This window comes from Carassius auratus, chromosome 8, assembly GCF_003368295.1.
Source record: "Carassius auratus strain Wakin chromosome 8, ASM336829v1, whole genome shotgun sequence".
NCBI classification, from domain to species: Eukaryota; Metazoa; Chordata; class Actinopteri; order Cypriniformes; family Cyprinidae; genus Carassius; species Carassius auratus.
In genome coordinates, this window is record NC_039250.1 from 3,692,742 (window position 1) to 3,714,088 (window position 21,347).

Consider the following 21,347-nt stretch of genomic DNA (forward strand, 5'->3'; position numbering starts at 1 on the left):
ATGAATGACTGATCTTTCAAGCAGAATGTATATTAAAGAAAGTTGTAAAAGTTGTAGTTACTGAGTGTTTTGCATTTGCTGTGTCATGATGTGAGAGTGACATTGACTGACAGCGCTGCTGGTGAGCCGTAATCTCGCTCTCCCTCTGTAGCATTCATCATTACAGGAAGCTTAATTAGCTTATGTATGTATTTAACTTTAAAGAGCAGCACTGCAGGGACACGATTCATCAAGACTAATGACCACAGAGAGATCGCACACGTTTTCAAATGGGCCTTTTTCCCACCGGGACCCCGGCGCCTCCCTCCCCTCATTTTCTCTGACATAGCCTTTTGTTTTTTCCTCCTCCTTACTTTGATGCTCTGCCTCCCCGTGAGTGTTCTCCAAGTGTCACTTCTCCTTCTGTCCCTTCTCAATCTGTTTTCTTGTTCCCACAATGGAATCTTTCTTTTTCTTTCACATTCTCACACTCTCACTCTCTTCCTCCTCCTCCTGACTCTTTCATTAATGAGCTGCGGGCAGAGGTTATTAATTGTGGGATGAGTGACAGAGACGCCATTAGCTCAGCAGGAAGTGCTCTGGCTGCTGTGGTCCTTCGAGCCGGACGGCGTCGCCACACAGGAAGTGACACGGTGGCCGTCTGTCAGCAGCCAGACATTACACCACGCCCCTCACGTCTTCAGTCTCCATGCACAGCAAACAGTGCCCTCGTCCTCACTTCTCATGCCAGCCATTGGCGATAAGCTATCTTTTTAGATTAGCAAACACTTTACTGCTAAAACAGAGATGGCCGAGGCTGACATCGAGATTGCATGAAGATTTTCTGATAAGAGTCTTTTAGAGCTGAAGCGAGGCAGCTGATCTTGTGCTTTCTTTGTGTTTTTGGCTGTTTGTGCCAAACGAATGTCTTTCAGCTGTAGCGATAACAAGTGCTCCATTTGTACTTTAAGAGGAGGGTTATTCTTTGTGTCTTGCATGGTTAGTGTTGGATCAATACTAACATTTTGGCTTGAGTATCATAGCAGCCTTTGGGATCTTGATATCAATGCAACAAGTAGACAACGTCAGGTGACGGTTCAAATAAAATGAGCTGTCAAAGGATTGGAGAATTTTCAAATGTAATGTCTGTGTGTTTTTATATATGAGATATCCCCTGCAACCTCCCACTCTCACTAGTATTTGTAAATATTAAGCCACAAAAAGGCTATTTAATTTGAATCCTTCATGCCTGTGTGTTAATGAATGGGGCAGATGTGCGCTTTTTGTTTACTACTCGTACTGAAGCGCGTGACAATTGCGATGATATTAAATGGATACTCCACCCCAAAATGACATTTTTGTCATTAATCACTTACCCCCATGTCGTTCCAAACCCATAAAAGCTTTGTTCATCTTAGGAACAAAATTTAAGATATTTTGGATGAAAACCGGGAGGCTTGTGACTGTCCCATTGACTGCCAAGTAATTACACCGTCATGGTTTAGAAGAGTATGAAAGACATCGTCAGAATAGTCCATCTGTCATCTTCGGTTCAACTGTAACGTTATGAAGCAACAAGAATAATTTTTGTACGCAAATTAAACAAAAATAACGACTTTATTCAAAATATTGTTTCCTCTATTTCCCTCCACTTCAAAAGTAGAGTCATTTTGGAGAATATGAGCTGAACGCAGGCAGCTTACGCTCTTCTGTGTCAGACACAAACACAAAGATATGTTTTCTACGTGTATTTACACTTTGATTTGAAAGAAAACAGTGCGTCCTTGTGGAGCGGCTGACACAGAAGAGCATAAGCTGCCTGCATTCAGCTCTTATTCTCCAAAGTCTTTTAAAATTAGTTTATTTTCAGCATCTTTATTTGTGCTTGACCAAAATACCATTGTATTGTTTGACACTAGATGATTGATGTACCATATTCAGATATTATGATGCTTTCTAATAACCATATTTATGTATCATGATATTATTTGACCAAATCCAAAATCCCATTGTTAAATGTCTTTCATCAGTGTTGTCGGATTGATTATTAGTTCAGTCTCTGCAGTGAACTGACATTTCTATACTGACTATAATTTGTAGCTGTTTGTATGTTCTTTCAAGTCAGGCTTCATAAAGCACCTTCAAAATATCGTCCAGCTCCAATCAACCAATCAAAGCTTTAGAAACTTCGACACGTGCCGCGACTCAGATTATACAGGCCATTAAAAAAAATCAGGTTTAGCTGAAGAATAAGGTCAAAAATATCATGTAACATTTAATTGGAACAGCTCCCAAGTGATCTGGAAACTGAATTAATTTTTCTCGGCACTGAGGGAAGGGAGCATATTTCATGGATTATGGCTTATGAAGACTGAAAATGGGATTAACAGAGTAGAAGGAATGGAAAAACGAGGAAAACAGAGTGAGTGACTGAGCAACTGACTGCTCGGGAAATTATATATGTAAGCAACAATTCGTTTTTTCCTGTAGCTGACCTGCAGTGAAAAAATATGATTCCTTGTGCATTTTGTGTGTGTGTGTGTGTGTGTGTGTTTGCGTATGTTTGTGTGTGGGGGGGGGGGGGGGGGGGCATTTTCTAAATGTGTGACATGAATTTCTCTCCCTTGGCCGCTCCGGCTTTTTATGTTTCAACGGAGAAAAGTGCTTAGCTGTGTGATAAGCAGGATATGCACAATAAGGTTAATGGAGAGACTGTCAACAGGCAGTAAGCTGCCAGGCCTCTCCTAATGGGGTGCTAATCAGTGCGAGGGAAAAGCCCTACTGGGGAAACAAGCAGCTGCTCGGGTGGCTGGATACAGTTACCGCCGCCGCATAGATACATAAAAACACGGGTGGTGGCGTTATGATGTCACACAGGAAGACACCAAGGGCCCTATCTTGCACCCAGCGCAATTGACTTTGTACACCGAGGCATGTGTCATTCCTATTTTGCACCCGCGCAAAGCGCGCTTTTCCCTCCACAGAAGCACGTCGCTAAACTAGTGAATGAACTTGCGCTCCCTGGGCGGTTCAGCGCAAAAAAGGAGGCGTGTTCCGGCGCAAACAATCCCTGGTGCTATTTTGCTGTTCCATTAAACAATTGCGCCACTGACCAGAAAAAACCTAGTCTAAAGTCAGTGGCGCGTTGCGCGTTGTTCATTCTGCTATTTTAAGGGCGCATGCTTGACCATAATGTATAGCGTGCACAACGCGCATACACTTTGTTCATGTAATCTACACAGATGCAACAGTTATTTTTGCAAATCATAAATTGTTACACTTAAAAAAAATATTAACACATGAGATGACGGAAATCATTGTGGTGTGCCACGAAGATGTGAAAAAATAGGCATAAATCTAGCTTACAAATTATTCAGGCTAATTGTAGTAATTAAGGATCAGACCTGTTTGAGGTCATATATGTATAAGGACATCTGACAAATTGGTTTGTCCGTCAAGAACCAGGAAAAAAAAAAATCGATGAAACAATTGTGGCTATTTCCTCCCACGCCTGTTTAACCGACGCTATTTTGGGTGGGTTTCTCCCATCCCCATACAACACAACTTCTCTGTCTTTCATTGCTCTTACAAGAACATCAGTCTCCTCGGATGTGAACCGCTCCTGGCGTGCGCCTGGTAAATACGCCATAATAATAGCAATCTATAATGGAACTTGCGCACCTGCTTTTAAAGGGAATGTTGGATGACGCTCTGATTGGTTTATTTCACGTTACGCCCAAACCACACCTATGAATAATGAAGCTACTTCAGACCAACCCATTTTAGATTTGCGCCGGGCGCAAGAGCCATTGATCCCGCCGGGAAAATAGCAACAGCGCCGAGACCCGCCCACAAAGTTACTTGCGCTTCGCGCTTTTACACTTGCGTTTCAGATCGTTAAAATAGGGCCCCAAACCTTACTTGAAAGCCAAATGGGATACTTCATCGTTTAAGCTGGTGTGAATGCAAACACTGGGTGTTTTTATTGGACTGTTTTTCGTTTTTGCAGTGCACGAATATGGCAACGAGAGACTTTGCGGTACAGTGTTTACTATTTTTAAAGTTGCACTTAACAGCATTTGTTTTAATGTCATTTAAATACTATTATAGGCTTTAACAACATTTTAAATCAGCTTCAATTTTAATTTTTATTCATTTAATTGGTTACATTTTTGTTTTGTTTTTGTAGTTTTCGGGGGGGGGGGGTCATTTTAGTCTATGTAGTTTTTATTCATTTTTATTTTAGTTTTATTTTGGTACATGAACTCAAACTGAATTAAATTGAGAAAGGCTGATTAAGCAACTAACTGAAATAAAACTTTTTCAAATATTTTATTTCAGTTAATGTTTATTTTTATTTCAAGCAATGGAAATGTTTTTAATTTGAATTTAAGTTTTCAATGACTATAATAACCATGGCATTCACACAACGTATTTAGTTATTAATTTATTTTAATGTTGTTTTTAATATAATTTAATATTGCAAAAATGTGTGTGAGCTGTACATCACAGGTTTGTCAAACCAGGGTGGGCAATAAAATAATGTGTTGGGTAATGATAAGATTCACGTTAATCAGATCTTGTTTTAAATGTGTGCTAAAATAAATATTGGAAAAGATGGATTCGTGGCTTTTGAGAATCGATATTGATTCGACCTCAAAAAAACAAAACAAAAAATCACTTTTTTTTGCCCAGCCTTACAATCAGTGTAAGATTGTACATTTCTTGTTTTAAGCACACACACAAAAAAGCTTAGCAGAATACTACTAAATATACCCTTAAAATAAGAAAAAGACTGCTTGCAAGTTTATGAACAAAAATGTATTTATTAATTCTTTAAGATGTATTGTTTGGAAAACAACATTTAAGATGTATGTGTTTTTTTCCGAAGTAAATAAAGAATTTGTATATAGTTTTGCTTTAAAAAAAATATTTTATTTTTAATGTATTTTATTTTATTTTATTTCTGCATTGAAACCTAGAAACCTCAAGGTCCGTTGTTTGTAGTGTCTTGGAAAAGTATTATGATATTATGATTAAAGATATTATGTTTTATCCTTTTACATCTATTATTTGTATCACATATTTATTAATTATACCGTTCACATTTATTTGTCAAACAGCAGGTGTGACATCATATCCTGTTGTTGATATCTGTTTAAGGTCATGCAAATAATGCCTGCAGCCTAGCTATTGGGTTTTAGCCACAACATGATGCAAAGACACGGCTGTCCCATAAGTAATGAAGCATATTAATAATCATATCCTCGATAAACAATTCTTCTGAGCGTAATATAGTTCATTAGCCTAACCGTAGGCTGTTTACAGATGCCGCCATGGCAACATGGCACGTTAATATAGAATTCAATTGCTGTGGCTTCAAACAAGGCTCGTCCAATCAGAAGAACATGCAGTGCTCCCGGCGTGATGAGTTATGTACTGTTAAACGCTGACATTACCTAACCACTCTTTAGTTAACAAGCTCTTCTGCTTATCTGTAACCTTTGAGACACGTTCAGCAAGCACTCCATTCCTGGCTTGTTTAATTCATAATTAAGTAGTGATTGGAGCTTGTTAATGAGAACAAGCAAACTGACATTAAGAGGGACGGGAAAGGAAATGTCTTCGGGGGCAGTTGCCTTCAATTTGAGCAGAATATACACAGCAATGGATGTTGTTAGCAGGTTTGTTAAGAGGAAAGATGGTGGAGGTTTCTAATTGACAGCAGACAACAATCAGCCAAGCTATTGTGATATTTAAGGACAGTTTTGATTGTAATATTAATGATGGTTGGATGGACTTTTTATCCAACGTTTACGTTTATTAGTTATGGTCAGAGGAATTATCAGGAGAGCTTAATGGTGGTTTTGGATGAGACTAATGATGTCATGTGCTAAAACTTGAGTGCACGCACACAATGGAGCAGCTGCGTCCCGATCCTAAACGGCAAAAAACTTGATAAAAAGCCCATTATAGTCCATTAGCAGATTCACCTGTGCTAAATATCTCTGACTGGAGTCTGTTAGCGCTCCTCCATGGGTTGTAATTTGTCCCCCTCGTTCTCATCACCTTGAATCAGCCTCTCGTGGAGGTACTTAGAAACTTTGTAAGAGAAAGGATTTAGTGTTGTGTAATCCACTCCAGCAGGAACTCAGAGCAGTGCTGCAAATTTGGTAATTCAGTCTCGTTCTCTCGGTTTTTGTCAAATTTCTGCCAGAATCTGCCTGTCGTTCTGTCCATCTGTTATCTATATCTGTCGTTTGTTCTATCTATCTGTCTGTCTGTCTCTCTCTCTCTGTCTATCTTTTGTTCTATCTATCTGTCCATCTTTTATCTCGGTGTGTTATCCATCGGTCTATCATCTGTCTGTGTGTTTGTCGTTACGTTGTTCTGTCTATCGTTACGATGTTATGTTATTCAGTCATCATTCTGTCTGGCTATTGTTCATTTAATTTAGTAATTGGGTTATAATTTAAAAAGTTTTTCTCAGTTAAATTCTAAATCCCGTTCATTGATGCACTGTTGAATATAATCAGAAAGTTTATTTACTTTTTCTTTTTTTGCTTTCAGTGACTGTTCAAAGTATTATTTGATGCTCGAAGCATCACATCCTTAGCTGAATCTGAAGTTGTGTATTGTCACAGAACGTACTGCATACATTTGATGAAGAACTTACTTTTTGGCTGGTCAAAGTATGTTCTGTTATTATGCAAGTGTTTGGCATGAAATACAGTCCAGCCAGGTGTCCAGAAAGCACACATCTGGTGTATACTTTTAAATCTTTTATTTTTACATGTGTTCTGCTCATTCAGACATGCAGCACTGTATAAAATTGTTTTAAAATACTTATTTTACTATACACTAAAGCCCCTTTCACACTGCACGTCGGACCCGGCATATTGCCGGAACATTGCAGGGTCGCCTTCTGTGTGAAAGCAAACACGTCCGGGATTGATTCCGGCATTGAACCCGGGTCAGGGACCTAGTAACATTGCTGGGTTCAACCCGGGAAGAGCGCTGTGTGAATAAAAGCCAGATCTAATGCCGTGTTGAAGTGATGACGCACGTTATCGTGCAACTCTTTTACCGGCTGTTTTGAAAGAATATCAATGTTCGCGACGAAAAAATATGTGCAAACTGTAATGAAGCAGAAATCAGTTAGTTCCTCACTTTCCGCTTGCTTCAGTGAAAGTATAACGTGCCTAACGTTTTCGACTCGTACATTACACGTCACGCCCTGATGTCACGTGTCGTAACGGGATCTTTACGGGTTGTGTGTGAAAGCACGCACATATCCCGGGTAATCACTGGCAGTGTGAAAGTGCAAAATCTAGCGACCCGGGAACAATTGCCGGAACACTTTACCCGTGTATTTGCCGGAATGGCAATGTGAAAGGGGCTTAAGGAAGTAGAGATACCGGGAAGCAGAAAAAAGTATTTTTGCAGACAATTGCAACAGCTGAAACCCTTTTCGGTGACCGAGCTTTGTTTTCTTATTAAATTCACCCATCCCTAGTTTCGCCTTATCAGAGTTGCCTTCTGATGCCCGTGGACGGTGTATTTGTTTAAGGGCCAGTCGTCTGGAGTAATTTATCATTAGTTCACTGTTGTCATCTTCGGCAGAACTAAAGGTGATTCATCGTGCTCATTTTGCAGTATGAAGGCATGCTATCCTTCCTCTCGCTGCAGTCACCACCTGTGCACCCCTCGTGCCTCCACGGGGAGTAAATCCTTCCTTACAAACACCCAATATGAAAATGAGATTTATTGTCACGCTGTTATGCAAACCTGTGCAGATTGATGGAGGTCCGGGTTAAATAGTTGCATCATTGTTAAGCGTGTTGCTTTTTTGGCTCAGACTGGCACTGAGCTGAGCAGCTAGTGGCTCTGATTTATGTCTCCTCTGCCTGCAAATTGCTTTTACTGCCACCCTGATTATTGTTCAGTGTTAAATAGATTACAGATCGTCCGGAATAGCCTCAGATGCACAGCTTGGAAGGAGAAGAGCTGGTTTGCAACCAACACCTCTGTACATCCGTCGATAAGTGATAATCATCAATCAATTAATGTGGTTTGCCTAAACAGGAACCTTGTTTCTCTCAGTGTCGTCGTTTCTGACCTGCTCCTGGATTATCTCGGGATATGAGACTCATTTTCCATCGGTGTGATCAGAAGTCACGTCAATATGAGTGTCTTTGATGAATGCCGCAATCAGTTATGGGTAGAGTAGGCTGTAATGACTCTTCTAGCGTGACTTGACACGCAGGACTAAGGAAGATATTCATTTACCGCTTCATCAGTGTGATCTGCAGAGAGAACCCGCGCTTCGTAAAATGGAGATGGATTCAAGTTCTGTGTAATAGGGTTTTTAGCCTCAGATTGCTACATTTTAAGTTATTCCCGCCCTAATGGCCTCGATTTCCTTTCTTGGTGCATTTGTGTGAGACCGAATACCACATTTGTTGGCAAAGTTTCAGCCCGATAGATGCTATTTATCGTCCTTGAGCTCAATAAACTGGAATCAGTGTCATCTTTGGAATGAAAGTGGAATCAGTTATGATATTTATGAGTCGGGATTGTTTGTGCTTGGCTCCAAGACTGAATTATAAGGTATTGTCTTTTTTGTCGTTTTCAGGGTTGCCCGCAGATTCTGCCTAGCAGCGACATCCTGGTACCGGCGGGGATCGTTCGGCCAATCACGCTGCGAGCTCGGAACTTGCCCCAGCCTCAGTCAGGACAGAAGAACTATGAGTGCGTCTTTAAAATCCAGGGCAAAGTCCAGCGTATTCCCGCGGTCCGTTTTAACAGCTCCTGCATCCAGTGCCAGAACACTTCGGTAAGAGCACTTTGCTTTATTTCTAAGACAACAACTCTTTCACATATGAACTGCTCTTCAGTTTAGGAACACATGAGAAATAGTGGATATTAATGCAGGAAAATTAGATTTTCTTTCCAGCAGTGGCTTAATCTGAAGGTTAAAGTTGACATGCTTTAGCATCGGCAGAATTTCTTCAAGAAATAATTGTGTTATTATTTATTCACCCTATTGTCAAGCACTAAAAAAAACACCATAAATATCAATGTAATGTCATGATGTTTGGTTATTAGAGACTCAAGAGCCAGTGGCATTTAGAAATATCCTGGATTCCATTCATATACACTACTGTACAAATGTTTGGGGTCAGTACAATTTTGTTGTTTTTGAAAGAAATGAATGATTTCATTCAGCCAGAATTCATTACATTGAACAAAAGTCACAGTTTATACATTTACATTACTGCAAAACATATATGTTTCAAATTAATGCTTTTGTTAAATCATTTTATTGGGCTGGTAAATTAGATTAATTAATTATCGAGAAAAATAACCCACTTTACCCATCCCAGACCTTTGTGGATCATCTGCCATTTCATACAGTTGATTGATGACTAATATGAGGCTAGCAACAACTTACTGCGGGATGGAGCCTAGAGAATATCCCTAAAATTCAAGATATGGGGCAAAATGCCCGTTTGAAATTTCGTTTCATATTTACATCACATAATTAATAAATATCACACAAGCTGTAGGCTACGTGCAATATCACATGAGGCAAATGCGATACTCATCTTATACAACAGTTTAGATTAAGAACATTTTAACAACAAGTTAAATATTGTGTTATTTAGTGTTATGCTCAATTTTGCAAAACAGAAGAAAAAGACAAATCAGAACTGTTCATCTCTGAGCAACCCACACAAGCATTTAATTTCTTAATCCACGTTTTGAACGAATTTGGTAAACCATTTGGCGAGTTGAACCATTGGCCATAGTTGCGTTGGGTCTGAAGTGGTGCTGCACCGATCAGTGTATGACATCAAAGTACAGCCAGAGCGATTCAAAAGCTCAAGGAGTCATCTGCTCTATAAGCTCTTGCGGTTCTTTGATGACACCGATTGAACAAGCCTAATGATTCATTGAACCATTCATAAAGAACCATTTACTTCACTCCTGAGTGAATCAGCCATTTAAACGAATCAAACGAATGAATAAATGACTCTATGACTTAACCATTAAGACATTTACCACCACCTACTGGCAGTTTTAGTTTATTATTTAGAGTATCATTTCATTAAATAAATAACTTAATATTTTCATAGTAATAATTATAAATTTAAGAAAATAAATTATTAAAGTTATAGTTCACCCAACCAAAAAAGAGAATTCTGTCATAATTTACTCACATGGTCCAAAAGAGTAGATGTAATACATTTTATCAAACAAAATATTTCTTGCTGAACCTACTTTTTGTAATCTCTGTTTGATGCTTTGCAAAACAATGACTTTAATCTTTTCAGAGTAATTTATCCAAATTTGATGTGCGATTAATTACCACATCATGTAATTCGATTAGATTACAAATTTTAATCGCTTACCAGCCCTACTTTTTGTGTCTCAAAGAATTCTGAAAAATGAATCATGGTATTCACGAAGATATTCAGAAGCACAAAGGTTTTCAGCATTAATAATAAGAAATGTTTCTTGAGCAACAAATCAGTGTATTAGAATGATTTCTGAAGGATCAGGTGACACTGAAGACTGGAGGAATGATGCTGAAAAATCAGCTTTGCATCACAGGAATAAATTATATTTTAAAAATGTATTCTAATAGAAAACCGTTCTTTTAAATTGTATTTTAAAAAACCTAAAAAATCATTCAAAATCGAACTTTAAAACGGTGGCTTATTTTATTTGATTAATGACATACTGCATAAAAAATTATGGATTGGAACTTATAAAATGTGCATTAAAACATTCACTTTCATATTCACTTTGCATCTTGCTTGCCTTAATTGGCTATTTTGTTCTGCTGAACATGAGAAGAAAATGCTGTGAAATATTTTTTTGATATTCCAATTGCTTGCATAAATTAAATTCACAGCTTGAAAAGGAGAAATATCTAATTGCTCCCAAACAGTGTCGTATTTGATTATAAAAACACACTGACTTAAATTTCAGTCTGTTCGTCACAAAAGCTTGAGGTGCAGAACTCATTTTTATGATGGAAATGATCTTTTTGAAGTTAATTTACTTTCTGTGGTAAGCAGTAAAAAGAACAAAATGACAGCATATGGGCTTGGAATGACACGAGGGTTAGAAAATAATGACAGAACTGTTATTTTTGAGCGAACTATTGCGTTTAATATATCCTAAACGGCAAGCATGTCATTTATTAATCAGCGTATTTTTCCAAGCGTAGCCTCACCCCAGATGGCATTTGAATAATTGTCATACGAACAAATGTATTGTTTTCTCTCATTATATTTGGCTTTGTGACATTATTTTTCCATTTAAAATATTAGCATGAGCTGCGAATCATCGCTTGTAGGGCAAAGAGATGGTGATGAATTTGTCTGAAGTGTGCTGAGAAAGCCAAGGTGACTTCTCGCTGAATCACTGATCATAAAAAATACGACTCTTTATCTGGGTAAATCGGCGAAGACATCAATTTATAACGCTGAAAGTGTTGTTTTCTCAATCCCAGTGAAAAATGGAGCATGTCAAGATGTTGACATTGAGAATCTCTCTCTCTCTCTCTCCCCGTCCTCCCGTTTGCTTTCATATGCGGGCGGTGCAGGCGCTTGCCGTCTGCGACCCATCTGGTTGTCACGGTAACCTCAGGGAATCTTGTAAGATAATTAGCTAGGCGCTGGACTTGCTTTGTAATTTGGCACGACAGTGTGACCCGGTGAAAAGGAATGCAGTGAACCCCATTTGCCACGCTGGAGGTGGAGTGTGTGCCCTTTGACCCCTGTACCCTGACGGGGTCAAAGGTCAATCCACTAGCCCAAACCCTGCGACAAGACAATTGATGTCCCGTCGCAATTTAATAATGAAGATCACGTCTGTAGCGCTCACGCCCGTGCTGGATTGATTGTCTTCCTTTCCCGGAATGACACATGCTGCTGTTCTCGTGCGGTTCGAAGGTCCCCTCGCAGGACCCCGGTGCAACTGTTGTCCTTCCATCTGTTTTGACTCATCTCCTCCTGTTCATCAGTCTCCCTGTCTCTGACCCGCGCTGCCATCTCCAACAGTGCTATGCATTTAAATTGGAATTGAAATGTAGCGACTTGTGCAGTCTAAACGTAGCCTCAGACCTGAAGACATTTAGATGCAAAGTGAGTTTTGCAGCTGCCTGTCAGTGATGATGCCAGTGCATATTGACTATATGGAGGGCAACAGGTCTTTTTATTTACATATCGCAGATAAATATGGACATAGGGATTTCTATGCAGGGCTTTTATTTGTAAAATCTTGCGAAACCAACAATTTCACAGCGCCTAACATCTTGTGTCAGAAGGAGCTGTGATGCAACTTATCTGTCCACACTGACTGCAGAGCTGTTACACAGCGTGACATAAATATATTCCTAAATTGCTGACTAAGTTTTGTGTATGTAAGAGCATGGCCAGGCATATATATATATATATATATATATATATATATATATATATATTTAAAGTCACAGTTCGGTTCATTTTTGGTACAGTAAGGGAAAGAAATGCAAACATTAAACTGCAGGTTGTTTTTTACTATACACTCTTTTTTTTTAACTCTTTTTAATAAAATATACATAAAATAAAAAAATAATAAGAAATAAAATACTGCTTCAAAGTTCTCCACTAAATAAAATACTCTCAGTCTCAAACCAATATCATATAATAAAATATAATGAAAAATATAAATAAATAACTATGATTACAGTGCAGCATTACCAATCCCAGCTTGTAGGCCTGCTTCACCAGAATCGTGCCGTGCCTGCTGCTGTGGGTGACAGGGAGACCGCCGACAGACCAGGCTCTTGTCTTCATCACAACAATATCTATACTTCATGTTGAGCATAAATATAAAGCCTACTGATAAAGGACACCATCAACAGTATTGACGACAAAATAGACTATGTTTGACAGGTGCAATATTTGAAAATTCTTAATTATTTTTTTATATTACATTTATATCTGTATTTATGTGAACCTATAGACTTTCAAACATCAAAGTGTCATGAATTAATATGTATTTGTGTACATAATGACATATAAACATATTTTCCTAATCTATTTTGCCTGGAAATGCTTCCAACAAGCTCGCGTGTCGTGTGAAATATTCTACGGTTCTATTTCTAGTATGCACGCATTTTCCACGCAGCTCGAGCCAGGCCTGAGATGCGCGTCTCACACAGGCAGTCTGCAAGCTCTAACCTGTTAACATGGGAGCCGAATTAAAAATGGACACGACACGCAGCTGAGACGCTTTCGCCACGCATCCAGTGTGTTGCCGGCATTAGAATCAGCTGCAGGGCGGGATTTGCGCTGAATGCGGAGACTTCTGCCACTTATTATGTTCGTTTGGAAACACAAAAATGTACTTGTGTTCCGCACACAAAATATTGCATTCCGTCATTGGGTACACACGTGCACCGTACCAAAAGCCCTGTACCGAAACGGTCCGGTACGAATACACGTACTGTTACACCCCAAATATATATATATATATATATATATATATATATATATATAATATCACATTTGACACTTTTTAGAACAAAAAAATTTAATTACTGAACACTACATTGAAAAGAAATTGGAAAATTTTTAAATAAATTCTAAGTATGAATTCAAAATAACAGTAATGTATTGACACTGGTTCATACCAGACTATTTATTTATTTATTTATAAGGACATTTAAAATAGAAACATTTTGTTTTTATTTATTTATATATTTATTTTGACATTTTAAATTAAGCAATAATGAATTTGATGAACAATCTCATTTGTATATTTCTTATGCTACACAAATCATTTGTTTTGTGCCTCTTTTTCTCATTGTCAGCTTGCAATGGCTGTCTTTTTTTTCTTCTGAAAATAAGTATCATGTTGGTCATGATAGTCCTAACTAGTATAGATTTGTTAGTATTTGTCACCTAGTTTGCATGCCCTGTATAAACCTTGTGGATTGTTCATTGGTTAACATCAGTAATTTTGATGGGAGTGATGTCGCTCACTTGTAGTGTTCTGTGGTCTGCATGGAGCTGCATGATTCAGGTAGATGGCTAGTTCATGTTGACAGTTTAACTAACTTAAACCTGCCCAGAAAGGTTGGACTGCAGTGTTTCTTGATGAGATCTTTGTTTCTACCTTACTGTGATGGGAAACCAAACCCTTGCGTTCTCACAGTTTCTCCTCATCGTCCCCCATCTCCCCTTTATCTTCAGTCTCTTTGTCTCTCACCTCATTGTATTATCTGTGTTGGTCTGGACCTGCACAGATTAATTGATAGTATGATTAGCAGTGACACAGTAAAGAAAAAGCACATCATCTCTCTCATGACATGCATCTTTCCTGAATAGCAATCGAACATCAGCGTAGACCCTGATACAGATTACACTGACTCCCAGGAGAGTCATCGTCTGTCCACCACTCCCTTCCTCAGCACGTGTCCTCTCTCTCACACGCGAGGCAGTGAGAATCAATCAATATGGCCGTCAAGGCGAATGGCACCGCATAGTCTTCTGGGAGCCGACGGCAGGTGACTTTGAGGCCATGGGGTCCATGCTAATGAAATTGTGAGTGCCTTTGGATGGGCGGCGGCGAATCAATCAGTTTCAACTTCTGTTTACACGTCACCTGAGAACGTGTATGAAATGGTCAGCTATTTTTTTCTCGTACTCAAAAAAGTTAATCAAATTGCTCTGTTCGTTTACTTGTAGGTGAAGCAAAAAAAAAAAAGATAAGGTTTTGGTAGTTATTGTTCTCTCTCTTATGCTTTTTTAACTTTCAGTTCAACCTCAGATTTGTACTCAATCATGTTTTTGCTGCAGTCATTTTTTCTCAATAGAACTTAGTCTTTTGTTTCTTTTCTGTATTTATTTACGAATTTCATAGGTGTGAATGGATTTCAGTGAATTATCAGTTAACTTCTGACAAATAAATACATGTATTTATTGTGGATTATAGTGGACAATAATTTTGTTTTTTTCTTTGTTGTTAATAGTTTGTATTTATTATTTGTTATATAGATTTTAGTGAATAATGAATTTTTACATTTGTTTATTTATTTTGTTTATTTTCAACTCCATTCACTTATTTTTTTTAAATCACTTTTTTATGGAATGACCCTTTTTGTAGCATGGAATTTCAGCAATTGTTAACATTAGATTCCATACCATACCTGACCTCACAGTGTTGAAGACAAAGGCAAACAAGCTATTGGTGTTGTATTACAGCTAGTTAATCAGCTCTTATCTTGATATAAGTGGTCTCCCTTAGGGCACGTCTCTCACTTATGCTGGAATTGAGGGGTCATTATTTTTGACAAAAATCAAGTTAACTGGCCCTGCATTCTGCATTTCCCGTTCCTGCCTCACCCTAGAATTCAGACAGCTGCCTTTTCAGCATTTCACAATGCTGCTATTGTGTGGCTTTAACATCACATATACTCTACAAATAACTTTACTGGGAAAGCTGATGGTTGCAATAATATGACAACATGCTAATTGTTCTAGCTAATAAATTAATCAGTCGGTATGTAGTCATGGTTTCTTTGTGGAAAATGAAAAACAATCAGGGCAAGTGAACAAAAAAATAAAATAAAATTACCTAGTTAAACACTGTGTTCATGTTCAAACATTTAATGTGAAGTAATAGCATGCTAAAAGTTGATTGGACAAAGCTAACCAACTATTTGGTAATCACTAGTCTTGATGATGATAATAAACAACCAAATCATGTGAAAGAAAAACAAATATGGTATTTCAATAAGGTGTGCCTCAGGGCGATGTTATTGGTCCATTAATATTTCCAAAGATTTCATTATCAGTTATGAAATGAACAATATTTTCTCTCAGGAAACAATACAAGGTACTTAAATATTTCGTAGCCACATTTTCAGTTGTTTTTAGTTCAGCTGTTTACTTATTTTTAAACCTATGACCGCATGTCAGTCATATTTGACCATTTCCTTTGTTCCAGGCTCACCATTTTTCAGTTGCATGGCACTCAAGAATCACTAATGAGCAGCTTTAGCTTGAACATAGGTTTGATGCATCATCTGCTCATATAGTACATTGCTTGACAGAAAAAAAGATAAATGTTCTCATCCCTGCCAGAACATAATAACCACCTGCTTTCTCGGTGTACTTTTTAATTTTATTTTAGTCATAAAAAAACGCCTGTAATGGGTGTGCTTTTTGCTAGGCTGAAGTGAAATCCAAAGAAATTCACTTTTTTTCCAAGAAGAGAGAGGTGTGCAAAATACTCCAAATGAGTCCATGAGCCGTAAGTGTTGCTAAGCGCCGCTGACCCCTTAGCGACAGGCGCCGGCCGTGTTACCCGGGAAACGCACCGCCAAAGGCCTTTTTTACACAATGCCCAAGTTCTGAACCAGGCTCTTGATGGAGAGAGCCCTCACAAAGAACCCCATTATCCTCGATGCAGGGTAGCGGAAGCTTTTTGAATAAAAACACTTATATGTTATTTTTGTCAGGCATTTTGAACCACCCTCATTATTCTATTATTCTCATCAAGTGCTCAATCAGGCATTAGCCGTTTTGTGCCATACTACCGAGAGGAACACGTTTTAACGATCACCTGGGTTGCATGGGTTGAACAGTTTGAGCCTGACTACGGCCAAAAAAAAGTTTCTCCAAGTAATTTCAGTTACTTGTTCATGGCATTTCAGTGCAGTCACAGGCTTGCTTCTTTAAACTCTAAATGCTATTAGGTTGCCGTGCAGAAGCAGGTGGGTCTTATTAAAATAAATTTATCAAGTAATGTGGTGATCAATCCACTGTATATGTCCCAGTCGTAATGTAACACATTAACTTCTCCCTGAGCGTTTCTCTGTGTATTAGGAGGCTCAGCTGCACTAGAACCTCCAAATGAAGAAATCCCTCCAAGAGCGATGCACCAGAAAAATGCTTTAGGTCAGCATGCTCAGCTCATTTATGGTGACGCGTGTTGCTTGCGCATCCATGTGGCCACCTTTCCTAATCCTCCTCGCTTTAAGAGAACCGCTCATACCATTATTTATTTCCAGTGGCTCTCAACCAAACCGAATCACATCATAGTTGGACTGACAGAAGCTGTATCTTTTATCATAACCCAGAATTCCCCTCTCCCAACCTAGAAATTAGCCCATGACGCAACATTCGGTGAAGTAAATTATATGCTGTTATTACTGGACTGTCGTTAGTAATGGGATAGCTATGATTCAATAATTAAGTTACCATAAAGTAGTGCCGCACACACAGCAGGCTCATTCTGCTCGTGCCATTGATGCCATTATGTCTTTTTTTGTGCTGAGTCTGGTCCAATTTGTAACTTAATTAAATGTACAGGTCCTCTGTCATTAAGATATATTGATTTTCATTCTGTCACTCGAAGAAGACGCCATTGACAGGTCAACTAGAGCCGGGCGTATCCGGAGAGATGAGGTCTATGAAAACATCTTTTAAACAATAAAATCCTTTTAAAGGCTAAATACTTAGTTCTACCAAGTTCCACTTGAATTAATTGCAATCACTTAATTTCAAGAGAAGACTACTTTTCGAGAAGCAGTGAAGAGTCAATATCTCCGGATATTCATCATCGCTGCTGCCATAAATGGTAGCACCTATTAACTTAGCTCCAATAAGTGGATTATTGAGCACACCAATTTTTAAGAGTGGTCTCTTTAAAAACCCACGTGTTGCTAGCAGATATTATTACCTTTGATTAAAGTGTAAACGGGATTGAAATGTACCCCAAGGATGTGTACAAAGCTAAATCAAAATGGAGGAAATGGCCTTTATTCCTGTGATAGCACCCGTCCTGGGTTGTGTTTTTTGCATTCGGGGCTGCTGGTAAATTGAGGATGGTTTTAGAGGTAAGATTACTTTGCTGTCGTTTGCCAGTCATTTCCAGTGAGGCCTCTGACAGAACCAGGCCAGGCTGTCTACACATAACATGCTGCGATACAGTGGAAAGACAAGCTGGAGGAAAATCAATTCACTACTGGCAGAGATAAGCGGGATTGTATGGGCAAACACAAAGGCTTCCACCCATTTCCACACACAGGCTAATCTCCTCAAAGCAAACCTTTCAACTCAGGAGAAGCAATAGAGAAGAAAACACATCAATTTCATGCAAATAAATAAATAAATAAATAAAAATAATAATAATACACACACACACACACACACACACACACACATATATATATATATATATATATAATATTTATTATTATTAAATATATTGTCAATGCAGTTTTCAAGTAAGGCTGCAAAGTTATTTGGTTATTTATTATTTATCTTAATATTTTTTATAATTTTAGTATTCCATTAATTTTTTATACAGATACAAACATTATATTAAAGATTTTATATATATATATATATATATATATATATATATATATATATATATATATATATATATATATATATATATATTATAGAAATCTGAGGATGCATCTCACAGTTTTCGTAAGCACGAGCAAAGGCTATATGCAATGTTATTGTTATTTTCTTGTTTTGTGTTCATAGATGTTTTTTATTTTCAGAAAACACAATTTGAAAAGATTTATTAAAAAGTCTCTCATTAGGCCTCTTTCATGCATTGTTCATGTAACTTTTATTATGCAAATAGTTATTATGCAAAATGTTTACACATCCGTAATGCTCGTTTCATCCTATTAAATGAAATTAACTAGCTAGAAAGAATGCGATAATTTGTTGAATGCAGACATTTACGGACCTGCTCTATGTAAATACATTGTTTGAAATGTCTGTGATTTTTGCACCATTATATGAAATGCATTAGTCCAAAGGCCTTTTAGCTTGAGTGCATAACAGCCCAACAAATTCCAAGATAAGTTAATGATGTTGAAGCCGTGACCTCTGCGATCCTGTATGCCAGTATGCGGGTTGCCTGTAATTGACCTCAATTAAGACCCCAGCAGCTGTGTCTCAGAGGTGTATGGCTGCTGGGTGCCTGGAGTCAACAGGTTGAGTGAGGTTTAGTTCAGCTTTTCACCACCTTTTCCACAGCAGAGCTTGCTTGAGTTCCTCTCATATATCCCCCCTCCCCCCCAGAACAGCTGCAGAAAGACTCGGGCTTTACCGCACACACCACCGAGGGCCATTTTCCACTCTTCAGGGCCTCTCGGACGGCTGAGGAGCGATGTGGCAGCGCTTGTTTTCTCTGTTGTGATTTATCTGGGCTGTATGGCTGAACGAACGCTGATGTAGCAGCTGACGTTTCAATCGGCCCTAATGACCGGCCGAGGCATGAGGTTTCATCGAGGCTGGGTGTTCTTGCGCTTTTTTTTCCAAAATAGATTTTGGTTTGGCCATAAATGGAAATAAATGCAGTGCAGTTCAATGCTGAGGAAGAATGCATTAAGAATGCTGTTTAAGCGCTGTTTATTTGCAAGTTGGCTATGTTGCTTTGCACTGTAAAAAAAATCATATTTGTAAATAAAACAAAATTACTAGTGGACATTTTAGAAGTGCTTATTTCAGTTTTTCATGTTTAATGCAATGCATTACCTGCCATTTTAAGTTGCAGGTTTTGCACTAAAACACCACATGCTATAACAAATTTGGGTGCTTTAATGAAGCAGATTTCTGCATAAATCATCCAGAAAACCATTTGTATGTATATAAAGCCAATTTGCATTCAGTGCAAAAAGTGTGTTGTATTTTGCACTGAATTAAACCACGTGCTGAACTGATTAGTCTCTTGAGTGTTTTCGTAGTTCTTTCAAATGGCATGATCTCATGTTTATCAGAGAAACAAAGTTATAGTGCAGTCTTGGCGGTTCATAACGCTGAAGTCAGAGCTTCTTCGCTCTGGTAGGTTTACTCGAGTTCTCTTGGACTTCTCATCTGGTCTTGAAGTCTCTTAAGCAAGCAGCCGCCGATCGATGCGTCTGATCAGTGATATTCTCTCAGGGTTGCGTTGGCTAAGTGCTCTCTGTGTTGCTAATTAAAACCCAGACAGTAAAAACCACTGTCACCTGCTTTCTGCTGCACCTGACGATCTGCAGCCGCATGCTGGAGACACTCCATAGCAAGACTTAATGAGCAGGTTTTCAGTATTTATGTTACTGTGTGTGTTTGTGTGTGTGTGTGTATATATATATATATATATATATATATATATATATATATATATATATATATATATATATATATATATATATATATATATATATATATATATATATATATATATATATATATATATATATCAATGTTGGGTATAGTTACTTTGGAAAGTAGTTAGTTAAGTTACAACGTTACCATCAATTAAAAGTAATCAGTTATGATACAGTGTTACCTATTCATAAAAGTAACGCGTTAGAGTACTCATGCGTTACCAAAAATTAAAAGCCGTTTGCAGCGGCTCACACATGACAGACATAGCCCCCGGCCCCTTTAAATGCACCTAGGAGTCGTGACTCCCGACAATGAATAACGTCAGTCATCCGACTAAATTAACACTGCAGGATAACAATAACAGGAAAGACAGTCAGCAATAGGCTATTCCACATGGCGTTTTATTTATTTATTATCACAGAACATATTATTAATCAAAATTCGCACCTACCCAGCCCGGGTAGCCTAGGCTACTGTATATTATGAGCACCACAAGATAACTCCTGATTTTTCTTTAACTTTAAATAATGCAGTTATCAAAGTACAAGTATGCTTACTTGTAAACACAACCTTAAACAGGCTTGCAGATTTAAATCCATTTAGAAATGATGAACAACCAGCCAGCCAATGATCTAACAGAAATTAACAGCTGCCTGTCAAACAAAAATGATAACAAACCGAATTAAATCCTTCACTGCCACACAGGCAAATGACAAATTGCTTAATAGCCGAACTAATTATTATTAAAGTGTCACTCACAGTCACAGGCCTAAATTCGCTGTAACACAGTCCTCTTACATTTAGTACTCTTCAAAGTAGTGATTAAAACGTAGCAGAAGCAGATTTTCGAAACGTTTGTCCGACAGTCGATTTCTTTTTCGTTGACAAATTGAAAATAATGTGCGTACTTCCATAAACCAAACGCTGTCCTCTCTGCCATCTTGCCGGGAGTTCGGTCAGGCGCAGGGCACAGACGTATCACAGCCATTGACTTTACGATCACAGAGCTTCGGCTCCGCTGATACATCCGCAGGTGGCACAGTAGACCTAGGCATACTGTCTGACAAAAAGCAGGCTGCAGTCGGGATTTTCCTTTCCTTAAAATAACGGATTACTTTTTTTAAAAAATAACGAAGTTACTGATTACTTACGCACGAAACTAACGCGTTAAGTTACACATTTCAGGAA

General features: G+C 38.3%; 1 protein-coding gene across 1 annotated transcript in view; it reads left to right on the forward strand.

Moving 5' to 3' along the window:
- plxna3 (plexin A3) overlaps positions 1 to 21,347 on the forward strand; it is a 160,050-nt gene that overhangs the window by 104,155 nt on the left and 34,548 nt on the right. The window contains exon 10 of the mRNA XM_026269114.1: positions 8,615 to 8,815. Within this exon, the coding sequence (XP_026124899.1) occupies positions 8,615 to 8,815 (201 nt within the window). The remainder of the gene's footprint in view (positions 1 to 8,614; positions 8,816 to 21,347) is intronic.